This window comes from Glycine max, chromosome 5 (assembly GCF_000004515.6).
Source record: "Glycine max cultivar Williams 82 chromosome 5, Glycine_max_v4.0, whole genome shotgun sequence".
In the NCBI taxonomy this organism is placed as follows: Eukaryota; Viridiplantae; Streptophyta; class Magnoliopsida; order Fabales; family Fabaceae; genus Glycine; species Glycine max.
Genome location: NC_038241.2, coordinates 34395048 through 34415810, shown reverse-complemented (window position 1 = coordinate 34415810; position 20763 = coordinate 34395048). Strand labels below are relative to the sequence as shown.

General features: G+C 34.0%; 2 protein-coding genes, 1 long non-coding RNA gene and 1 pseudogene across 7 annotated transcripts; 2 read left to right on the top strand and 2 right to left on the bottom strand.

The window, feature by feature from the left end:
• Nucleotides 1–348: 348 nt before the first annotated feature.
• LOC100808794 (protein WHAT'S THIS FACTOR 1 homolog, chloroplastic-like) lies at nt 349–1728 on the bottom strand (annotated as a pseudogene).
• Nucleotides 1729–2306: 578 nt separating this feature from the next.
• On the top strand, nt 2307–9596 carry LOC100807918 (probable amidase At4g34880). 2 transcript variants are annotated; one of them, XR_414430.4, is made up of 8 exons: nt 2307–3302; nt 3604–3815; nt 4210–4446; nt 4527–4719; nt 8003–8090; nt 8183–8479; nt 8595–9094; nt 9257–9596. XR_414430.4 is itself a non-coding variant. In XM_003524863.5 (5 exons), the coding sequence occupies exons 1-5, from the start codon at nt 2748–2750 to the stop codon at nt 5361–5363; spliced, it is 1557 nt and encodes a 518-aa protein (XP_003524911.1). In that variant the 5' UTR covers nt 2320–2747; the 3' UTR covers nt 5364–5543. The 2 variants fall into 2 exon arrangements, 1 of the variants encoding a protein (XP_003524911.1); XM_003524863.5 differs by lacking the exons at nt 8003–8090; nt 8183–8479; nt 8595–9094; nt 9257–9596 and adding an exon at nt 5004–5543 and having other exon boundaries at nt 2320–3302.
• Nucleotides 3942–10939, bottom strand: LOC100788482 (uncharacterized). 4 transcript variants are annotated; one of them, XR_001388457.3, is made up of 8 exons: nt 10467–10939; nt 10067–10148; nt 9770–9924; nt 8643–8790; nt 7483–7685; nt 6994–7075; nt 4645–4694; nt 3942–4432 (listed from the first exon to the last, which is right to left on the bottom strand). It is a non-coding gene; the product is annotated as an uncharacterized lncRNA (long non-coding RNA). The 4 variants fall into 4 exon arrangements; XR_005891528.1 differs by adding an exon at nt 5609–6292 and having other exon boundaries at nt 6994–7685; nt 10467–10915; XR_005891529.1 differs by having other exon boundaries at nt 5609–7075; nt 10467–10913.
• A 3464-nt stretch (nt 10940–14403) lies between these two features.
• On the top strand, nt 14404–17817 carry LOC100807381 (sm-like protein LSM7). The gene is made up of 5 exons (XM_003524862.4): nt 14404–14582; nt 14740–14821; nt 15035–15106; nt 16260–16312; nt 17506–17817. Exons 1-5 carry the CDS (start codon nt 14580–14582, stop codon nt 17593–17595), a joined length of 300 nt encoding a protein of 99 aa, XP_003524910.1. The 5' UTR covers nt 14404–14579; the 3' UTR covers nt 17596–17817.
• Nucleotides 17818–20763: the final 2946 nt, after the last annotated feature.

Below are 20763 nucleotides of genomic sequence, written 5' to 3'. Positions count from 1 at the left end.
TTTTAAGAGCTTGGGTTCTAAAATGAACTATGTGAGGTATCAATACCATTTAGGACTTTGAAATTAAAGAGGTACACAAATGAACAAATTTAGCAATTGAAGTAGAAATATCAAATATTTTCAGAAATTTCAATAATTTGAGCTAACGCCCACGATATATATTGGTTATGTTTACCAACATTTGTTTTGACTCATTGTAGCTCAATTTTAGTATGATTTTATTGTTGATTCATTTTCTCTTAACCTTTCATTTGTCAAAAAACCACATTTCCCCCACATTTAAAACGCAACAGGTTTTCGAAACATCGCCACCGTACAAGGCTACTGAGATTTACTAACCTATGAAAGTAAAATGCCAATCCTCAAATTTTGATTTACATAAAGTTATACAATTGCGTGTTCCTGAGAACTTTGAAGTATAAAGTGAATCAATCATATATATGGTAAAATTGAAATACAACTCGGACCTCAACAACTTCCAAAATTTCCAGATCTTCATGAAATCTCTCCAACATCCATCTCAATCATCCCCAACTAAAGGATCCTCGTAATGCAAAGTACCCCGAGGCTCAATCTGCACATGTAAGTCCCCCACTTCAGAATTCCTCTCTGTCCAAAACCAAACCATCATGATCTTCCACATCAGACTCATCATCACTGCATACCTCAAGCTTCTTCTTCCTCCCTGTATAACCCACAAGCCCCAAAACCTTCTCCTTCCACAGCACCAAGGGGCATTTCTCAATGAGCTCAGAACCCTCATAAGCCTCAGTCAAAAACACACTAAACCTCTTCCCCCTCTTGGATACATAGAAGATCCCACAGTCCTTGAGCAGAAGCCTCATCAGCTTCTGAGGCATCACAAGCTCCCAACGAAAGTGTGTGAGGTGATCGGTGACCAACCTCTTCTCAATAGTGAAACTAAGCAGTTCATGCATAACAGTAACAGTCCCTTTATATCAAACTCCAATGATCCAGCCTTAAGTCCACGAGCATCAGCATAGGGAGACAAATAAGACATCTCCTGAAAATTCTTAATCTTTTCACCATAGTAACGATATAGTTCGCGGGGAACATCAAAGGAAATGGAACTGAAAGCATTCCTGGGGTATTGGTAGTTTCACTTTTGGTAGTTTCGGTTGTTTCTGTCACCACCTTTTTTCTCTAACTCAGTGATTGCCCAATCAGGGTTCCAAGATACAAGCTCCAAAAACTCAACCCCATCAAGTGACTTCACCACCTTAAAAAGCTGGGGATACTTATGCACCCAATGGACTCTAAAATCCAACGGCAACCCAAAATCTCTTCTGAAATGCGCAATCTTGTCCAAGGGAAGCCTTTTGTCCAGCGACATCATGAGAAACCTCGTGACGTGTTCGGTGGCTTTGTCGGCGTGTTCTTCGATGACCCTTTGTTGTTGTTCCATCAAGTTCTCGGCTTTTGGGGTCATGCCGCACCAGAGCACCCCCTTCTGGTCCTTGTAGAGTTCGAAGAGGTTGGGCGTTTTGCGGAGGAAATCGGAGACACGGTGGGGCTTGGGGAGGTTGATCTGGCGGCGGCGGTGGTGGTCGAGGGAGGGAGCGAACGGGAATCACCATTTCGGGATCTTGCTTGAGAAGCTCAACTAGGTAGACGATGATTTTGGAGGCTATTTTCTATTTCTCGGTTGTGAACCCTCTTCTTCTTGCTCCTGTCCTGGACCCTCTTGCTGCTCGTCATCCATCGCATCAGAAACTCATGTGGTAACAATAACGAACCCTTGATCAGAATAAGAGCAGTAAATCTAGATATATTTGTTGTTGTACTTTTATGAGGTGAGTAAATTTTATATTTTTATGTTTTAGGATATATTTATAGTCGAGTGGGACCATAAAAAGTAAAAAAAATAATATTATAATAAATATATTCCTATACAACAGTTTATGTCGATAATTATTTTAGTTATAAATTTATTCTTTTGTTAAACTATTTTGTTAAACTATTTTTTATTAGTGATGACAAATGAAAATTAACTTTTCAAATCTATTAAGAGGATAAAATTCACTGTTTATTCTTATATTAGACTTAAATACGGCATGAACTCTCCAAGTTTTTATCCATTATTTTGATTTTGAGGTTTCTTTTTCCCCTCCTCTTTTATTATACAATTCTTTTTAATCATATATTTATGAATTTTTTCTAATAAATATTAAAAGAAAAAATATTTATTATGTAAAATATACGAGAACATAAAAAATTATCAAAAACATAATTTCACACGTTCCAATGAAAAAAAATTAATTTCTTAACTTGTTAACATTTACCTATACTTATTTAATTACGCGTCACATTTTCTTAGGAGACAAAAAATTTATCCACTACCATTATCATTATTCCATGATGCTGAATACTTTTCTCACTTGTAATAATTATCTTCACAATATCATCATTTTCTTTCACACTTGAGTCAACAAAACTTCCTCGTTACTTTTTGAAATTGAGAAATCTCCTCAATTTTATTCACTTCAAAATTATCGAATAAATCTTGTAAAAAGGAGAGAGAAAAAAAAGAGAATAATCGAATAAAGCGATATGACAAAAAGAAACAAAAATGTGCCACTGCCCCTACTTAATTATTTATTCAGATACTGTGGACAGTCTGTGAATCACGTTGGAGTATTTCTAGATATTTTATTTTTCACGGCCATAATGATTAAGAAGATACATAACATTATGCAGTAAATTGAATATTATATCCTGGTGCTTTCATGGCCTGCAACACAGTAGGATGTTTCTCTTTGTTTTTTCAATTCATTCTTTTAATCCCTCTAGTCACTTTCTCTTCCTTATTTCTACCAACTACCACGGCCAAGGGATTCTCAATTGAAGAGGCAACTGTCTATGATCTCCAACTTGCTTTCCGTAGAAACCAATTAACCTCTAGGCAACTAGTTGAGTTCTACCACAAACAAATACAAACCCAAAACCCAGTTCTGAGAGGGGTGTTGGAGTTAAACCCAGATGCACTAGCACAAGCTGACAAAGCTGACCATGAGAGAAAGGCTAATGCACCAGGGACTCTTCCAGCATTGCATGGAATACCCATTTTGGTTAAGGACAACATTGCTACCAAGGATAAGATGAACACCACTGCAGGCTCTTTTGCACTTCTTGGCTCTGTGGTGCCTAGAGATGCAGGTGTAGTTACCAGGTTAAGAGAAGCTGGTGCTATCATTTTAGGCAAGGCCACCCTGAGTGAATGGTCACATTATAGGTCGAATGATGCACCCAGTGGTTGGAATGGCAGAGGTGGAGAAGGAAAGGTGATTGATTTACTTGCTTTTTCTCACTTTAATCTGACCTTGTTCTTGCTTTTCAACTCAAATCTATGTGTCTATTCTTGATGATTTGCAAAGTCCATAGTAAAGTAATCTATTATATTATTATTAATGTTTCAATTGTTGAGTCAACATAGTGTAATATGGTTGGTAGATAGTTACGTCTTGCTCATTAATTATATATATATATATATATATAAAATTAATTAACGAGCAGGACATATGTGATTTGTATGGTTGAAAAAGGATTCTTCAAAAAAAAACTTATGTGATTTGTGTTGTGCAGAATCCATACACAATGGATGGTCCCTGTGGATCTAGTAGCGGATCAGCAATATCAGTGGCCGCAAATTTGGTGGCAGTGTCACTTGGTAGTGAGACTGATGGGTCCATTTTATGCCCTTCAGGTTCTAATTCAGTAGTGGGCATTAAACCAACAGTTGGCCTCACTAGTAGAGCAGGGGTAGTTCCCATCACCCCATTACAGGACACAGTTGGGTAAGTCTATGGACTATGGTAATTTCACCATTTTCTTTTGAACAAATTACACTCAAATCTTTTGAGCTTTTTCCGAATTACATACAATATCATTTTTTTCCTATTCTTAAACTAACTTCTTTATTGTTTAAAAGCATTATACTGATATTCTCCTTATATATTACACCAACTCCCTTAATGATTGAAATTTGAAAACAACACTCCTATAATGAAAGTTGTTACTAACATTAAACAAAGAATAGTATTTTATGTAATTCGAAAAATTCTTAAGAAGTATTAATGTAATTTGCTATTTTCTTTATATCAAAACTATTTGACTTTGCAAGCATTATTACTTTTCCCGTCAAAATAATTTTGTTGCATTAAATGTGTAACTTCTTGTGGGCTGGTACAGACCAATTTGCAGGACTGTATCAGATGCTGCTCTTGTTCTTGAAACCATTGCAGGCATCGACGTCAATGATAACGCAACAATCAAAGCATCAAAGTATCTCCCAAGAGGTGGCTATGCTCAATTTCTAAAGAAAGATGGACTGAGAGGAAAGAGATTAGGTGTTGTAAGAACATTCTACGGTTTTGGAAATGACACTTTTATGCATGATACTTTCGAACTGCACCTGAAAACAATAAGGTAATGAAAATTACGATTTGTGTCAAGTATTAATTATTGATTACATTATTCAGTATCATACGTATATTTTTCAAACTCAGGCAAAAAGGAGCAGTTTTGGTTGACAATTTGGAGATAAACAACATTCAGGAAATCTTTAATGACCAAAGTGAAGACATTGCTATGGCATATGAATTCAAATTATCCTTGAACGCATACCTCAGAGACTTAGTTGCTTCCCCAGTGAGAAGCTTGGCCGATGTGATAGCCTTCAACAAGAAACACCCAAAATTGGTTAGTATGTAACAAAGCCCCTGCTATTTACTTGTTGATGATTAAAATAGATATGGTAAAAAAATTTGCTCAAAATTCATCTTATTGATGAATTTCGGCCATCATTCTAATATATTAAATTCTATAAAGGAAGGAGAAATTCATCAACTATCAAATAGAAATACTAACATTACGTTCACTATTATACGAATTTTATTAGACTAAGACCAATTTTAACTGAAAATTGAGCACATAAATCTCATTTCACTCGAATAGATATAATAACATTGGTAAGGAAATTGCAGGAGAAACTTAAGGAGTATGGCCAAGATCTCATGTTGATAGCTCAAAAGACAAATGGAGTTAGGGAACTGAAGGAAGCAGTGTTAAACATGGCAAGATTGTCACATAATGGATTTGAGAAATTAATGATAACAAAAAAACTTGACGCGGTGGTAGTACCCTTTTCATTCTTTGTTAGTATACTTGCAAGGGGAGGTTATCCTGGAGTAACTGTTCCAGCGGGATATGAAAAGGGTGCACCATTTGGAATTATCTTTGGAGGTTTGAAAGGCTCAGAACCAAAGCTCATCGAAATTGCATATTCCTTTGAGCAAGCTACTTTGATCAGGAAGCCCCCACCACTCCGAAAGTTAAAGGTTTAACCGTTTCAAAAAAAAATTGTCAGAATTATGATGGAATTGAATAGCCAATAAAGTTTTTGTTTAATGATGGCCGATACTAGTTATGAGTTATATCCATCTAAGAGTAAATTAAGTATTGTCATGTCCTTCTATCAGAAACTCTGACAAAAACAATAATATATGGCAATAAGGTTCGAAGTGTGTCTATTTAGCATCTGAGTTCATTGAAGTGAGGTTTTTTGGAAGTGTGTCGTCTATTTAGCTACCTGAGTTTATATATGGCAATAAGATTCCAAGTGTGTCGTCTATTTAGCTATCACTGCTACAAAAAACGCGTTCAACGTCGGTGCTTCTCGGAGTTCAACGACGGTGCACGGCCGTCTTTGAATGAGATGTCGTCGTAGGCCTCCGGCCAGTCTACGACGGTCTCCTTCCACCGTTTTAGAAACACACGATTCCTGCGACGGGGATGACGGGAGGCCCGTAGTTGCAAGTTCACCTTCGAAGACATTGCCGGCACGAGGAACAACGTTGAAAGGTAAGCTTTTAAGGTCGGGCTATGGCGGCACCGACGTAGTGTATGACAATCAATGCTTGAAAGGTAAGGTCTACTATGTCGTTGCACCGGCAACGACCGCCGTTGAATGGTTGGCCAACTACGTCGTTGCTGCCGTAAGCAACGACATCGAAAGGAACCTTGCTTGTCAAAATTTCTGTTCTTCCTAGCGAGGGAAGTGAAGGATCCTGGGGGTGGGAGGAGGAGGAGCGTGGTGGCGCCACCTAGGTCTTCTTGATGCTGCAGTTGCCATGTTTTTTCAAGTCATGCAACAGCAGAAACAAGTGACTATATAATACACAGAGAAGGAGTAAGTGATAAAGAGGTGGTTGGCGTGCAACCTCTTCTGGCACTTCTCACATTGCATATCAGCAGAAAGAACAATTTCCTGAACCTGTTCTCAGCAAAAGAACCCAAACATCACAGACAAAGTCATGATCAATCTCAAAAATGAAAATACAGTAAGGTGTTCACAGTACCACTGGCAGGGACAAAGACTCCATAGATGCCAGAGTAGTCCTAGTAAGAGGAAAGCTCTTCGAGATTTTTAGACCAACTTTCTCAAGCTCCTTTTTGGAACCATTTTCAAAAGCCATAACAGCATTAACTTAGCAAAATGGAGAAAAATGGAGAAAGCATTTTGGTGGGATGCTTGTTTTTGGTGGGCAAAAAATGGAGAAAGCATGAATATTCAATATGCCTTTCTAAGTTTTACCAAAAAGTTTTAGTTAGAGGAAATTCATGAAGAAACTAAACTGAAATTATGATCATGTCATGTAATACGATTTATTTTTTTCTAGAATGATGATGGAAAGATCAGAAAACATCTCATGCAAGTACCAATCTTTTTTTTTTCTTGAATCCAGTTATATCATAGAATTGAGCTTATAGACTGTAGCATATACTATACAAGTCTACAGTTACAAAAAGCCAGAAAATTATTGAATATCTTATCTAGACAGTATGGATTGAAACAATGTATCCACAGTGCAACATCTTAGAGATTGAAAATGAAGACAGTATGGATTGTAGGCATATTGAATATCTTATCTAGACAAGATATAAAATGAACAAAACAAAAACTTCCAATCTTACCTTGTAGCAAGCTACACAATCTCTCCATCCATCAGATTCCTTGTGAAATGCCTTACAAAAGGTTCCATTTTCATAAAGAGAGCTACATTTTCAAGGATCAAACCAGCTATGTAAGGAAATTATGGAGATGAATCAAATCCCAAATGATTTAAATAAAGAAACTATGTTTAAGTGCCAAATAAGTATTTTGGATAAAGCAAACCATAACCCTGGGTTAGCAACTTGTTCAATTGTTTCTAGCTATTGAGCATGAAGTTTCGTGTGACAGAATAGGACTCATAAATCTATCAAGAACTTATAAAGATTAGTATACAGAATAGGTCTCATAAATCTATCAAGAACTTATAAAGATTAGTAATATATATAAAATCATCAAGGCATGCATCTATAATAAATTGTACATTAGTTGAAAAAACTAACCCAAGAAACAAAGAAAAACAATAACATTATGAAGAAAAAAGAAGAGAAGAGAGGACAAAGAAAACACACCCGCAGTTTTGACAGAGCAGAGCTAGCTTTGACTAAAATTTATTGTTTCCAATGTGTCTAAATCTTCAAGGGGTTCAAAGTATAATCCACATGCTTATGAAGTATGAGGTCCAGTGATGTATAAGGTTTTTAAATTTGGTAGCTGGTCTGGTGGACTAAAATTGAATTAGACAAAATTTTCAGGGAGCTAGAGAGAAAATTCCCTGTAAAATAAAGGTGCATACCAATCAGAAAAGGTTCATTTCTTTGAAGTTGATGATATTTTTTATTGGAAATCAGAAAAAACTTTATTTTAACAGTGCACCCGTTCCCATTAAGAGCAGCAAAATGAGCTACTTAAACTGCATAAATTAAGCAAAATGAGCTACTTAAGCTGAGTAGTGGATCCTACTTTGATATCATAGTATGTGTCTATGTTCATAGGTGATCATGGAGTACTAGTGTGATAACTACTAAGTACTATTGGAGTCCACAAACCCAATTTTTGTGCATCTCATAATGTGTCTAATATGTTATCTAGTGGTGTCTCTTAGATGATGACAAGCAAACCAAGATCAGATATTTACATCAGCCTCCCAGCTTTGCAGAAGCTTGACACAATGCTCATAGTAAGACAAATTTCAAATGCTTCTTGTTTGTGACAACTCTGTTTTCATCCAAAGATTTTGTGCCTCACAATTTTTTTATTTTTTTTTTACAGGAAATATTGGATAGTTTCCAGGATACTGAATTTTGGTACGCGGAGCAAGGGACCATATCAGGGAATTCAACTCGGTCACGGGGAGGCTCATTTCGAAGGATTGTTCAGAGGAAAGATGAGAAGTGGTGGCTGCCGGTTCCTTGTGTTCACCTTGGGGGCCTTATTGATAAGTCAAGGAAGCACTTGAATGAGAAAAGAGATTGTGCTAATCAAATTCATAAAGCTGCAATGGCTATAAATAGCAGTGCTCTTGCAGAGATGGATATCCCAGAAACATATATGTCTAATCTTCCCAAGGTTAGTCCTCATATCCAATTGTTATTAAAGACTATTTTGTTTCTCCAAGTTTCAGTCTACATAAAATCCAAGGAATGAGTCTGCACAGCTGAAATATTTTTTATATGTGATTTAGGATTCCACTAAGTTGCTATAGGGCAAGATAGTTGTAGATGCAGTTTACCTGAACAATCTCAGCATTCAGCAGCAGAATTCAGCAGTCAAGATTCAACAGATTCAGCAGCAGCAGATTGCAGAAAAGTGGAAATTGCAGATTCAGCAGCAGCCACTGCCTCTAGTGTATGAAGATCAGCTACACCAAGCATCAAATCCTGCAAGAAAATGAAAGCAAAATAAATAATTTAATTCACTAATTGCAAGTTAGTAATATATAGACAGGTAGGTAGAGGGATTATTGATATACAAAGAGAGATAACAGAGTGACTGACACTGACCATTTCACTACCGATTCATTTCCAGTTAGCTCTTCAATATCATAATTTTCGGGATTGTCCTATATGTATATATGTGTGTGTGTGTGTGTGTGTGTGTCCAAATTTAGAATCTATTCTTGCTGTTGTTGCTGAGATAGTTCTTGTGGGTGGTGCTGAGTACTACAGAATTATTAATGGCCTGGTATGTAACATTTTTCTTACTAAAGGGAAGGTTATTATTTATTCAAATGATCTCTCTTAATTCAGACTTAAGTGAATGATGGGAATGCATATTACCACCCTATTCATATAATTTAACAGAAATTCATCAGTTGATTTACTGAAAGTGACATATTCCATATAGGACTTGGAAGACAAGCTTCATCCGGGTGGTCCATTCGACCCATTGGGACTAGCAAAGGATCCAGACCAAGCTGCACTTCTAAAGGTGAAGGAAATTAAGAATGGTAGACTTGCTATGTTTGCAATGCTTGGTTTCTACTTCCAAGCATATGTCACTGGAGAAGGTCCAGTTGAGAACTTAGCAAAACATCTCAGTGACCCTTTTGGTAACAACTTGCTCACTGTGATTGCTGGCTCCACTGAGAGGGCTCCAACTCTGTAAATCAATCATCTTTATGCTCTTCTCCACTCTTAAATGTACAATACATCTCACTATATAAGACTTAAGGCATTTTACTTTATTCCTTGGAAGCCAAATTACTCTTAATTTATAGAGCCTGAGTCACATCAACTACAATTTGACCTTAATAATGAAGTTCTTCCAAAATTTGCATCCAACTTGATCATGGTTCCAAATGAATTCATGCTACAAAATCCAAATAGAAATAGATTCTAAATTTGTACAAGTACTTACCTAGTAAGTCCATAGCTGCACAGAGTGTTCCACCAGTTGCAATCAAATCATCAACAACTAAAGCATGCTCAGCAGGTTCAACAGCTCCAAACCAACATGCATCTCAAGACAGTCTCTTCCATATTCCAGAATATGCTCTTGAGAAATAACTTTGCCTGCCACCAAAGCAACCTTTTGTTAACAGGGACAAAGCAACCTTTTGTTAACAGGGACTGAGAGAACAAGCACTTGTGTCAATAATAATACGTGACATAATTTATGATTTCATGTTTATATAAATTAAGAATCACAACAAACCAGGCATTTTTTCGGTTTCCTCAATGGTACAAACTTTGCTCCTATATGGGAGAACCAAAAATGAAACCCCGAGCTTCAATTCCTACAAAACAGAGAAGGAATTCATTTTAACTTTTTTAAGAACACTAGATTGTGGACAAATATTATGTGCTATAGCAGGTGACTCTCAGAAACTGCCAATTTCTATCAGAGCTAGGGAGCATAAACACGAATACATTATCTTAATGGGTTCCTAAAGACATGCATTCAAACATTACTTTTTTAGGGCAAGACAACATTTGCACAACAACCTAGTTACAACAACATTCCAAGTTCACTAACCTACTTACAACAACATCCCAAGTGCACAATAATTACTTCTTCAACATCCACAAGAAATTTCAAACATCCACAACCCTACCTTCAAAACACAGCCGTGTTACGACAACTCTGAAAAGGGGTACTCACTGGCTTGCGCGGTGCCGCCACAAGACGAGACGCCGGACGAGGTCACGGGGGTGCGGGCAAACGCCACAGGTCACGGCGAGGTCACGGTAGACACGTGGTTTCAGAGAAACAGGGAAGCGGGAGCTCGAGTGTTCGAATTAGCGCGAACAACATTATATACCTCAATGTTAACGACGGTGGCTTAAGAACAACGTCTTTGAAATTCAAAATTTCAACGAGGTGTTCTCAAGTGCACCGTCTTAACTTACCTGCGCGCTGCCTACAAAGACGGGCACCCACAGCCAACGTTGTTGAATGTGTCACGCGCCTTGCACATGGGACTAAAAATGGTAACTTATTTACGGAATTGCCACTGCTACTCCTACTACGACGTCTTTGGCGGGAACGATGTGGAACGCGCGTCTTAAAATGATTTTTTTTTAGTAGTGTACATGAGTTTATTGCAGTGGGGTTTTTTGGACTTAGAGAAAAAGAAAATAATAAATGTGACAAAAAAGAAGGGAAAAATTTCTTTAAAAAAAAAGAGAAGTATAAAGATGAAAGTAAAAATTAAAGTATGAAAAAAATATCAGTTTTAAACATTGAAATTTAATTGTTTAAATATATGAGCATATAATTTTTTTAATATTTTACTCGCGAAAGTTTATATTCAATTAACCTTCTTCAAATATATTTATGATTAAATTATGCTAACTACTTTTGAGTTTTTGTAAAATTATACAAATTATTTTTTTAACACTTAATTCAATCTTCCCTGTAAGAAAAACATTGTGTAATATTTTTTAAACAATTAGAAGAGGTTAGTTAATATATAAGGAATATTGGTATAATTTTTGTTAAACAATTAAGAGAATTATTGTAATGATTGAAAAAAGAGAGAATTTGTATAATTTCACAAAATTTTGTCATTTTTATTCATATAAATTTATATTGAAGGTTTGACTGAAAACTTATTTAAATTTCTATTTTATAATAAGGTATCAAAATAAGATATAAATTTATCTTTCAATAAATCTATAGGAATGACTTTTTATGTATATTAACATTTTTAATATTTAAAATATTAATAAATATATTATTTTTATTTTAATATATTATGAAAAAATGATATTACTATAAAATAAGCTTCAGTAAAACTCAACTTTATAAAATTAACTTATTAAATGAAGATTATTTCTTAGTTATATATTCTATCACAAATAATATCTAACTGACCTGAAACTTTAACATATTCTAGCAGTCAGTTACAACTAAGTTAAGCTAGAAATTACTGCAATTAAAATAACTTTTCAATAAGTATATTAATACTAACAAAAAAATTAATATTTATATTTACTAATTGGTCACATGTTTGTTAGGCCTAAAATATAGTGTTCAATTAACCTTTTAATGTATTTATGACTAGTGGGTTGACTAAATTTTCTAATAATAAGAAACTCAAGTCGTTAAAATTGCGATCTAACTCCTGAAATCGCACAATTCTACGGCGCTTGGTGCTGGATCAGAGATAAGGTTGGAGTAGGAAATTGTCATGCAGAGAAGGCTGGCCTAGATTATATGTGCTCTCACTCACATATGAACTCCTGAAAGAAACCAAATCTTCTAGACAATTTTCAACATCAACATTCTCACTAGTAATAGCCTTTACTGATCCATCACTTGTTCCCTTTTTTCATTTTTGGGGATTAATGAAGAATTACTTATACAGAATTCATTTCTGATTTTTCCTTCTCAAACTGCAACTCTGCATATTCTCCGGCAAGGCACTCTTTATCAAACTCACCACCATCAATGTTTCTATCAACCTGCTCCAATATTGCAGATCCCAAAGCTTGAGTTGTCCCCTTTTTCAAATTCAGAAATGTAGCCATACTCATCAGCATTATCATCTTCATTTCACTCTGCTTCTCTCTGTTATCTTACTCCTGCAGATCACCAGATGCTTTAATTCTTTTTTCTGATATTCAAGTGCATCACCTATACTTCAATAAGGATTAGCAAAATGAATGGCAGAAAAAGAAATGACTCCATCCTGGATGACCATAACCAAGATGGAATCTCTAACCACACTTTCCTCCACAAGTAAAACAGGCATTAAACACTGATCAATAGGATAATCAGATAAAAACTAACTGAAATTGTGATTACTCCCTCTTTGCCAACTTTCTCCATAGCTTTTGCAATCAACTGACCAATTTCTCTCTCTCCATTAGCAGATATGTCCCAACCTATCAATCTAAATTCAAAAATAGAAATTGAAGATAAAACTCAGTCCTTTGCAATATACAAGAAGAGGCTCGTCGACAAACCTGTGTTATTTCTTCTGATGTGCTAATCATCCTTGCTCTGCTTTTCAAGTTTGTCACCGCAGCACCTACAGCCATAACTGATTTGCAGCCTTCAGTAAATATTGCTCGCGTAAGGACTATAGCGCATGTGGTTCCTGCAAAACAATTGAAGTGCTCCCTCAATATTCTGTCACGGTTACAACACCTAAATTATTAGATAATACCAGCAACCTGAAAGCAAGTTTATAGTCTTCTAGCATCTATATCATGTCCTAAGATGAAAGACAAACTAATTTTTTAACAACCACAGAACCATGCAATCTGGTATTGTGAAACATCATTAGTAGCATTAGCAACATGCACTACAAGTCTGAAACTAACATTCTTAACTTTACCCTTGAATTCAATGCTCTTTGCAGTATTTACTCCGTCTTTGGTTACTTTAGTGGCACCAAAACTTTGCTCCATCACAACATTACGCCCCATAAAGAGAATAAACTCAACATCAACCAACACAGACAACACCTATTGCACAATGGCAATCCACAAACTTAAAACAGTCCAGCAGCATTAACATCTTTCATTGTTTTGTTAAATAGTAGTTTTTGACTTTTTATCCCTCATAAAGGCAAGAATTGACTTCATAGACATCTGAGATCAGTCATCACAATCATTCGCAGTGTCATTCCTTCCAAGTTCCAACACTTTCCCCTTACCATTACTAATAATAATCTTCCCCATCTAACACTATCAACATCAACAATTAATGTAAAAGCTCTACTAAAAAATTAATGTAAAAACAATAACACAAAAAGCAAATAAACAATCCATTCAGTTACCTTGGAACCCATGTTACTTTGGCAGCATCAGCAAACTCTTCGACACCCTAAAGCATCAGAGCCCGAGCCTCCATACCAAATTTAATGTCTTCAGCTGCAATCTTTCTGCTCCAACTCAACCTACTTCCATCCTACAGCATGCAACAAAGAAAATAGATTAAAAAAATCTACAATAAGGATTCACCCTTACCAATCTCCAAATCATTTTCAAATGCAAACGTTACAATACTAAAACAGAAAGAGTATCATTTAAGCATTAATGTTCCAACTGTTGGTTGCTACTCCAAGAAATCCTGCAACCAAAGAAACATCAATTCAAAGTCAAAACAAATTTTTTTATCCATGTTACAATATTTTCTGGGTGACCCAGATGGCCAATTTCACTCCCACACAACACAGTAACAAAGGTAACAAAATAAGAATAAGAGTGGAATTGGAGGGTGGCCTTGCTTTGGAAGCAATGTTAGAAGCAAAGTGATACAAGATGTGAATATCCAAAATTATGTAGTTTCATCTTTTAGAGACATATTGCTCACTAAAATGGAAGATGAAAAGTAAAAAAAGAAAGATATTATATGATAAATATGACAATTAAAAATGGTCAAAACAAATTTATCTCTTTAACAGACAGACTTAAATGAAAATTAATGCTAGGATATATATTTGTGGCGCTCTTTACAAATTTAGGATCTGACTATTTTTTTAAAAAAAATTTCGGTAAAAAAACATTTATATTCTGTTTTGTTTCAAAGTTATTTCCGCCGTCACTTAATATATATATTGGTCCCCCATTTGCCGTTGTTCACTCCTCTCTTCCAAGTTCTCTCTCTCTGTGTATATTCAAATCCATACTATCACTTTCGCATCGGTACTTCTCTTTTCATTGTCGCGCAGACACAAATCAGTACCATACGAAGCCCGACACTACGTGAATTAAGCATGGTAAGATTCAGCAAACCCCAATCACATCTTCAATTTCAAAACTATTTCATCTCTCTGTCTTCTTTTAGGGTTTTCCCCCCTTTTTCATTTACTTTTGTTCTGAATGCTCTTATGATATGTAAATCTTTTTTTTTTGTGCATTTTATAATCGACACAGTCGGGCAGAAAGGAAACGGTTTTGGACCTTGCAAAGTTTGTAGACAAAGGCGTTCAAGTTAAGCTTACTGGTGGCAGACAAGGTTAGGTTACCCAATTCCCTTCTCTTGTGATTTTTTATTTTTTTAAATGGTTAATGATTTATGTATTGATTGTTTAAAATGACGGCGGAAGTATGAAATTCGTTTCGTTTTGAATTGCAAGTACTCAATTGAGAGTTAGCTTTCATAATTAAAATGCAAATAAACTCTTCTACATGTATATTTTTTGTTATATTTTGTTTTGTTTGATTGCAGTGACAGGGACTCTGAAAGGGTATGATCAGTTGCTTAACCTTGTCCTAGATGAAGCTGTAGAGTTTTTAAGAGGTAACTAAACAATGCAGATATCTTGTTTTTCTGTTTATCATTTTAATTTTGTATGTACTGCAGTAGCTCTATTTGTTACTTTGTTATTATGTTTGTGAATTCATAATGCTGCTTTTCCAGCCTTTTCAGCGAATTTTGCTACAATCTGCTAAAATGCAAAAATGTTCTTTCAGGGCTAGGGGGCAAAATATTTGAGCTTTCATCTATACTTTTGGTTGATTCATTGGATTATTTGCTCATTATGGGTGAAATTTTTTTGGTGTGAGGATTTACGCCATGAAGCTGCTTAATTATACTTTAACTTTACAGAATTAAATCACTATTTGGGTATTTAGCAAACTATTGAAAACTACATAAAGGGACTTATACTAACTGAGAGTGAAATATTGAATGAATAACGACTAAGGAGCTAAATAATGCCATTTTTATCATCATTTTCACTGCTTCTATGATTAAGGGAGCATTCTGAAGGGCTTGTTTAAGCTTATGAAAGTAGCTTATTTATCTATCTATATGCCTTTTGTATTTGTAGTTTATTCAATAAGCTTAACTATGAACCTTATCAAAATAAGCTCTTTTTAGCTTATTTCATTAAGCTCTGTAACCAAGCCTATATGGGAAATCTCATTTGATAAGAGTTTAGTGAATAAATGCTTACTCAAGTTGTTTACCCTAATACGCCCCAAGTGCAGATTTAGCACTGAACTTTTAGTTCCAAATAACATAAGCATTGGAGTGGAAGATCCTATGATATTTAAATTTTTTTCTCACTTTGATTAATCCCTTGATTTACTCAATTTCTTAATTTGCTGATTGAATTCAGCATCATTTTTCTTATTTTTGTTTTAGCACTGAATTCAAAATGGAATTTCCATTCAGAATTTGTTCAGTATAGTGCAGAACCGAATTATTAAACACTCTTAGATGAACTTGGCACATCAATACAACTATGCTTATTATTGTACCTTCTATGTGTCAAAAGAGCAGATATAGTTTCTAGTTCAAATGCTTGTGTGACTCTACTTACTATCAGCATTATGCTTGTTTATATACTCCACCACAAAAAATTAACATATTAGCTTATTCTTAAAAATTATCTAACATTTCATTTCTGTTGTTTGAAAGAAGATTTTATTTGTCCCTTGTGCTGCAGATCCTGATGATCCCCTCAAAACTACCGATCAGACCAGAAATCTTGGCTTAATTGTAAGTTCTCATCTTCAACATCATGAGTGTCAGAATTACACCTTCTGGCTCATAAAAAGCTTGCTTTGCTGATGTCGTGCTTCATTAAAATTTTGCATCTTTGCTTCTTTGAGGTTCTAGGGAAGTTTAATAAATCAAGTTCATAAAATATTTATTTTGTATTTGTAAGAAAAATATCAAGTTAATTGATTAGAATTACAGTCCAAGTACATAGGAGAGATCAATTATGTACTCTTGCAAAACATAAGCAACATCTAATATGTATATATTTTCCATTGTCTTCTCCCTTGAATCCTTTGTAGGTTCTCATTGTGACCTAAACTATAGGGTGAAGTCTATTAAGAACATGTCATCTATAAGTGCATTAGGAGAGCTACAAGAAAAGCAATTTAAAATATGTTTCTGTAATTTTCTATTAAGAATTCTTATATAATAAAGCAATTGACTGATTCTGGCCATGTTAAATTGTTCATTGAGGGTGAAAAGTTGTACTTTAACTCTATTATCAGTTTTTTTGTTTTGGTTTATAAATGTGTATGCTGATTGTTTAAATTTTATAGAATTTAAAATGTGCAGTGCCTCCAGTAAATGTACTTATGATAGGCCCTTAACACATGTACAAGAGCATAGGAAAATATGATTTGCCCAATGGTAGCAAAGGCCTGCTGGTTTATGAGAGGAACAAAAATAATAACCGAAAGGGGAAAATTCAATTAGGAGAGAGAAAGAGAGGGAGAGGGAGAGGGGAAATTATAACTGAATGGTGACTGGCAGCATGAGTGTGTGGGAGTGAGGAGATTCGAGAATCAGTATTAAATAAGGGGAAACAGAGGTGGGAGGATAAATATTGGTGAAGGTCTTTGAGGGTTGGCTGCACTACAACAGTGTCAGTCATATTTCTTTCCTTTTCTTGAGTAGTCTATTACCAGAGGATTTTTCCTCAGTTGTAGCCTGTAAGGAGCTTTGCTCCCTGATTTCTCAGTTGATAGTATTCAGTATATTTTAATTTCTACAACCTATCACAGCATAAAAGCATTTCCTGCAAGAAAAGAAAAAGTTGAAAATTCACATGACTATAAGCACTTCTTCCACTAGCTTTTTTGAATTATTCTATCATTATCTTTCAACAGGAACTATTTTAGCTTAGCAATGAATATTCCATTATCCTGGGGACTTATTTTATTGCAATGCAGGTTTGTAGAGGAACTGCTGTCATGCTTGTGTCCCCAACTGATGGTACAGATGAGATCGCCAACCCCTTTATACAGCCAGATGGGTCTTAAGTGTGAAGTATTTCTATCTTAAAATCTGTATGCTAGCTGATCAATAGTCATCGCTTAGCTACTGAGACATTAATGTGGAGATTCTGATTAACGTTTTGTCTATTTTGTAAGCTTGGAGATTCTGACCCATTTCTTGTTCTTGTTCTGATGAAGTTTATTTCTCTGTGATGTGTCGTCAGCTACACTTTGAGGACTTAATATTTATCATGGATTACAATTGCACATAAATTAGAAGCTAATTCTAACTTGATCAGAGTGAAAGTTCTTCTTCATGGCATTTTATGACACTTCCCTTCCTCACCATTCTTGTTAATCAATCTTACCACACATCCACGCAATCTAGTCTAGATGTTACAGGTTAGAGGAGACCTAGTAATGGAGAATTTGGATAGCTTCCACTAAGTCATAGATTCTAACCTTATACTGTGTTTAAAAAAAAAAAAAAGTTGAGCGAACACTAATTCCAAAGGACGAGCTACTCTATTGCAACTTGTACATTTTCAGTTCTCTATCATCAAGTGCTGCTTAAAGTGTGGAACTGTCTATTACTATTAGGTTTGGCCAGAGGAGAAAATGAATAATTGCGCAAGGATGGGTTTGAAAGAAATTTTCTAACTTTTACCCACAAAGATTTTTTTAATTAATTATAAAGATAGTGTATAAAATACGCATTTAAAAAAATCAAAATGTCTAGTTGAAAGAACAAGAGAATGAAAATTTTAATCTCTAAATTATATATTTTAATTTGTAATATTTAGTTATAGGTAATATACTAATTACAAAGATGAGGGTTGAGATTTCTTTACCTATATACTGTTTTCGGTAGGGTTGAAATACCATGAAAATACGGAAGTGAGGAAATAGAGTGGATAGTTAAAACTTAAAACTCATCCTGGTTTGGTACCAATGAAATAATAAGGAAAGAATTGTAGGTCTCATGTACAAAAATTTCATCCATGAAGTAAGGAAAAATAGCTTTGAAACTGGGAGAAGTGAGGAGAAATGGTATAAATTAGTAATCATGAAATATATCAAGCAAATTTTTTATCTTTTCCTTTTCTCTTTTTTATTTTTTCTTTATTTTTATTAAACTAAACAATTTTAAAATTTACTTTATTTCTGTTTTTTCTATTAATTCTATCCGTTGTATTTCTTTTCTTCCTGCCAGTTAAATCCTAGATGTATTTATAAAAAAATTCTTAATTTAATTACAATTCTTAGATCTTAGTTAGGAAAGTCCACTTTGCTCCCTACTTCTAAACACTAGTAGTGTTAAGCAAGGAGTTTGGAAGCCTTGTGACTGGTGCGAATTGGAAGCGGTGAAACCACACGGTACCAGAGAACAGATCAACAACAGCTGCAGCAGCAAGACATCATGTGTTGGGGTTGTCGAATTTGTTAGTCATATGCGGTTGGTTAGATTCCATTAAGTTGCAATCTGTAATTATTTTTTCCGTTCGTTTTATTTATGTGCATGCATGCGTTTGTTGGCGTTGAAACTTGGAACTAATGGTATTCATGAGATAAAACTTATCAAAAGAGTATAAAACTAAGCTACAATGATCCTCTTGACTATTCAATATCTTGACAATATATAATCAGGTTCAGGATTGAAGTCTCGTATTGTTTGATGGAGCAACAAAAGAAAGGAAGTGATGGAGTTGGAGAAGGGCATCTCTGATCTTATATATTAAGATGAAATTTTTATGCAAAAGAGTTAGTACTTAACTTCATAATAAGGGATTAAATGGAAAAATGTTTAAACCCGAAATCATATTTGTATGATAAGTATTCAGTAGACAAAAACTTGCCTTGTCAGCAGTAACATATACCTCTGCGTTCCCTTTTCCCCTTGGTCAATTCTTTCTTCAGAAAGAAACACGTCTTTCTTCGTTTGGGCATTCTTATTTACAAGTGACAATGACGTATATGGACAGTCTCACAAACATCTATGACAGCCATACTTGCGTGAAACTTGAAATCGATCAGAAGCTAAGCTGTTTATGACAATTATAAAAATTCTAATCTTACCACTCACTCACTAGTCTTATTTTATTTTGGAGTTTTTAGTATTAAAATTTGAGCAATACTATTCAGTAATCAGTACGATAAATACTTACACTTTTAGAAATAAAGTGACTATTTACTCATACAAAAATAAATATTAATTAAAAATTAAAAAAAATATATTAAATAGGATTTAATAGAAATCACCTTTGGTACATATTTGACAAAAACTATTCATACTAAATATCATTTTTCTTAAAATTTTTGCACTCTCAATCAACAGTTCAACATCCTCTAAAATATATAGTAAAATTTAAATAATTTATTAAACATACGCGCGCGCACATATATATATATATATATATATATATATATATATATATATATATATATATATATATATATATATATATATATATATATATATATATATATATATATATATATATAAATAAAATAAAGTACACTTTAAAAATTTATTACTTTAATGTTTACTTTATTATTTATGTATGATATAAGAATTAAATTTTGTAACAATTACACTATATTTAATAATGTTATTTATATATAGTTTCATTTAAAAATTTATACTTGATATATATTAGCATTATATTTATTAAATTCAATTTAATACCATATATTATATTTAGTAAATATAAAAATTAATAGTCCATTTGTCTCATTAAAATTATCCTACTAAATTTTTTTAGACAAAAAAAAAAACTAATCAATATATGATTGGAGAGTTACAATTTTAGTAAATTAACCTTATTACTATTAATCTTCTTTGTTAATGATGCAACTCAATACTAGTTATCAGAGGTATAAATGAAAAGAGTAATTAATACTAAAATTACCCTACGATAATTATTTTGAGATTACTATTTAAGAAAAGTATAATTTTATTTATAAATTTATATAATACCATCAAATGGTTAAATTAATTAATGCAAGATTGTTTCAATTTACATGTACTTTTAGTATTATCTCTGATTATATATAAAAATAAATAAAAGATATTTTTTTGGTTCTAATTATAAAAAACATATATATTTTATTGTTAATTTTTCTTTTTACTATTTTTTAGGTCTATTAATGATATGAATTCATCTCCTTATAAAAGTTTTATTGAGCTATCAACAAAATAAGACATATTTATTT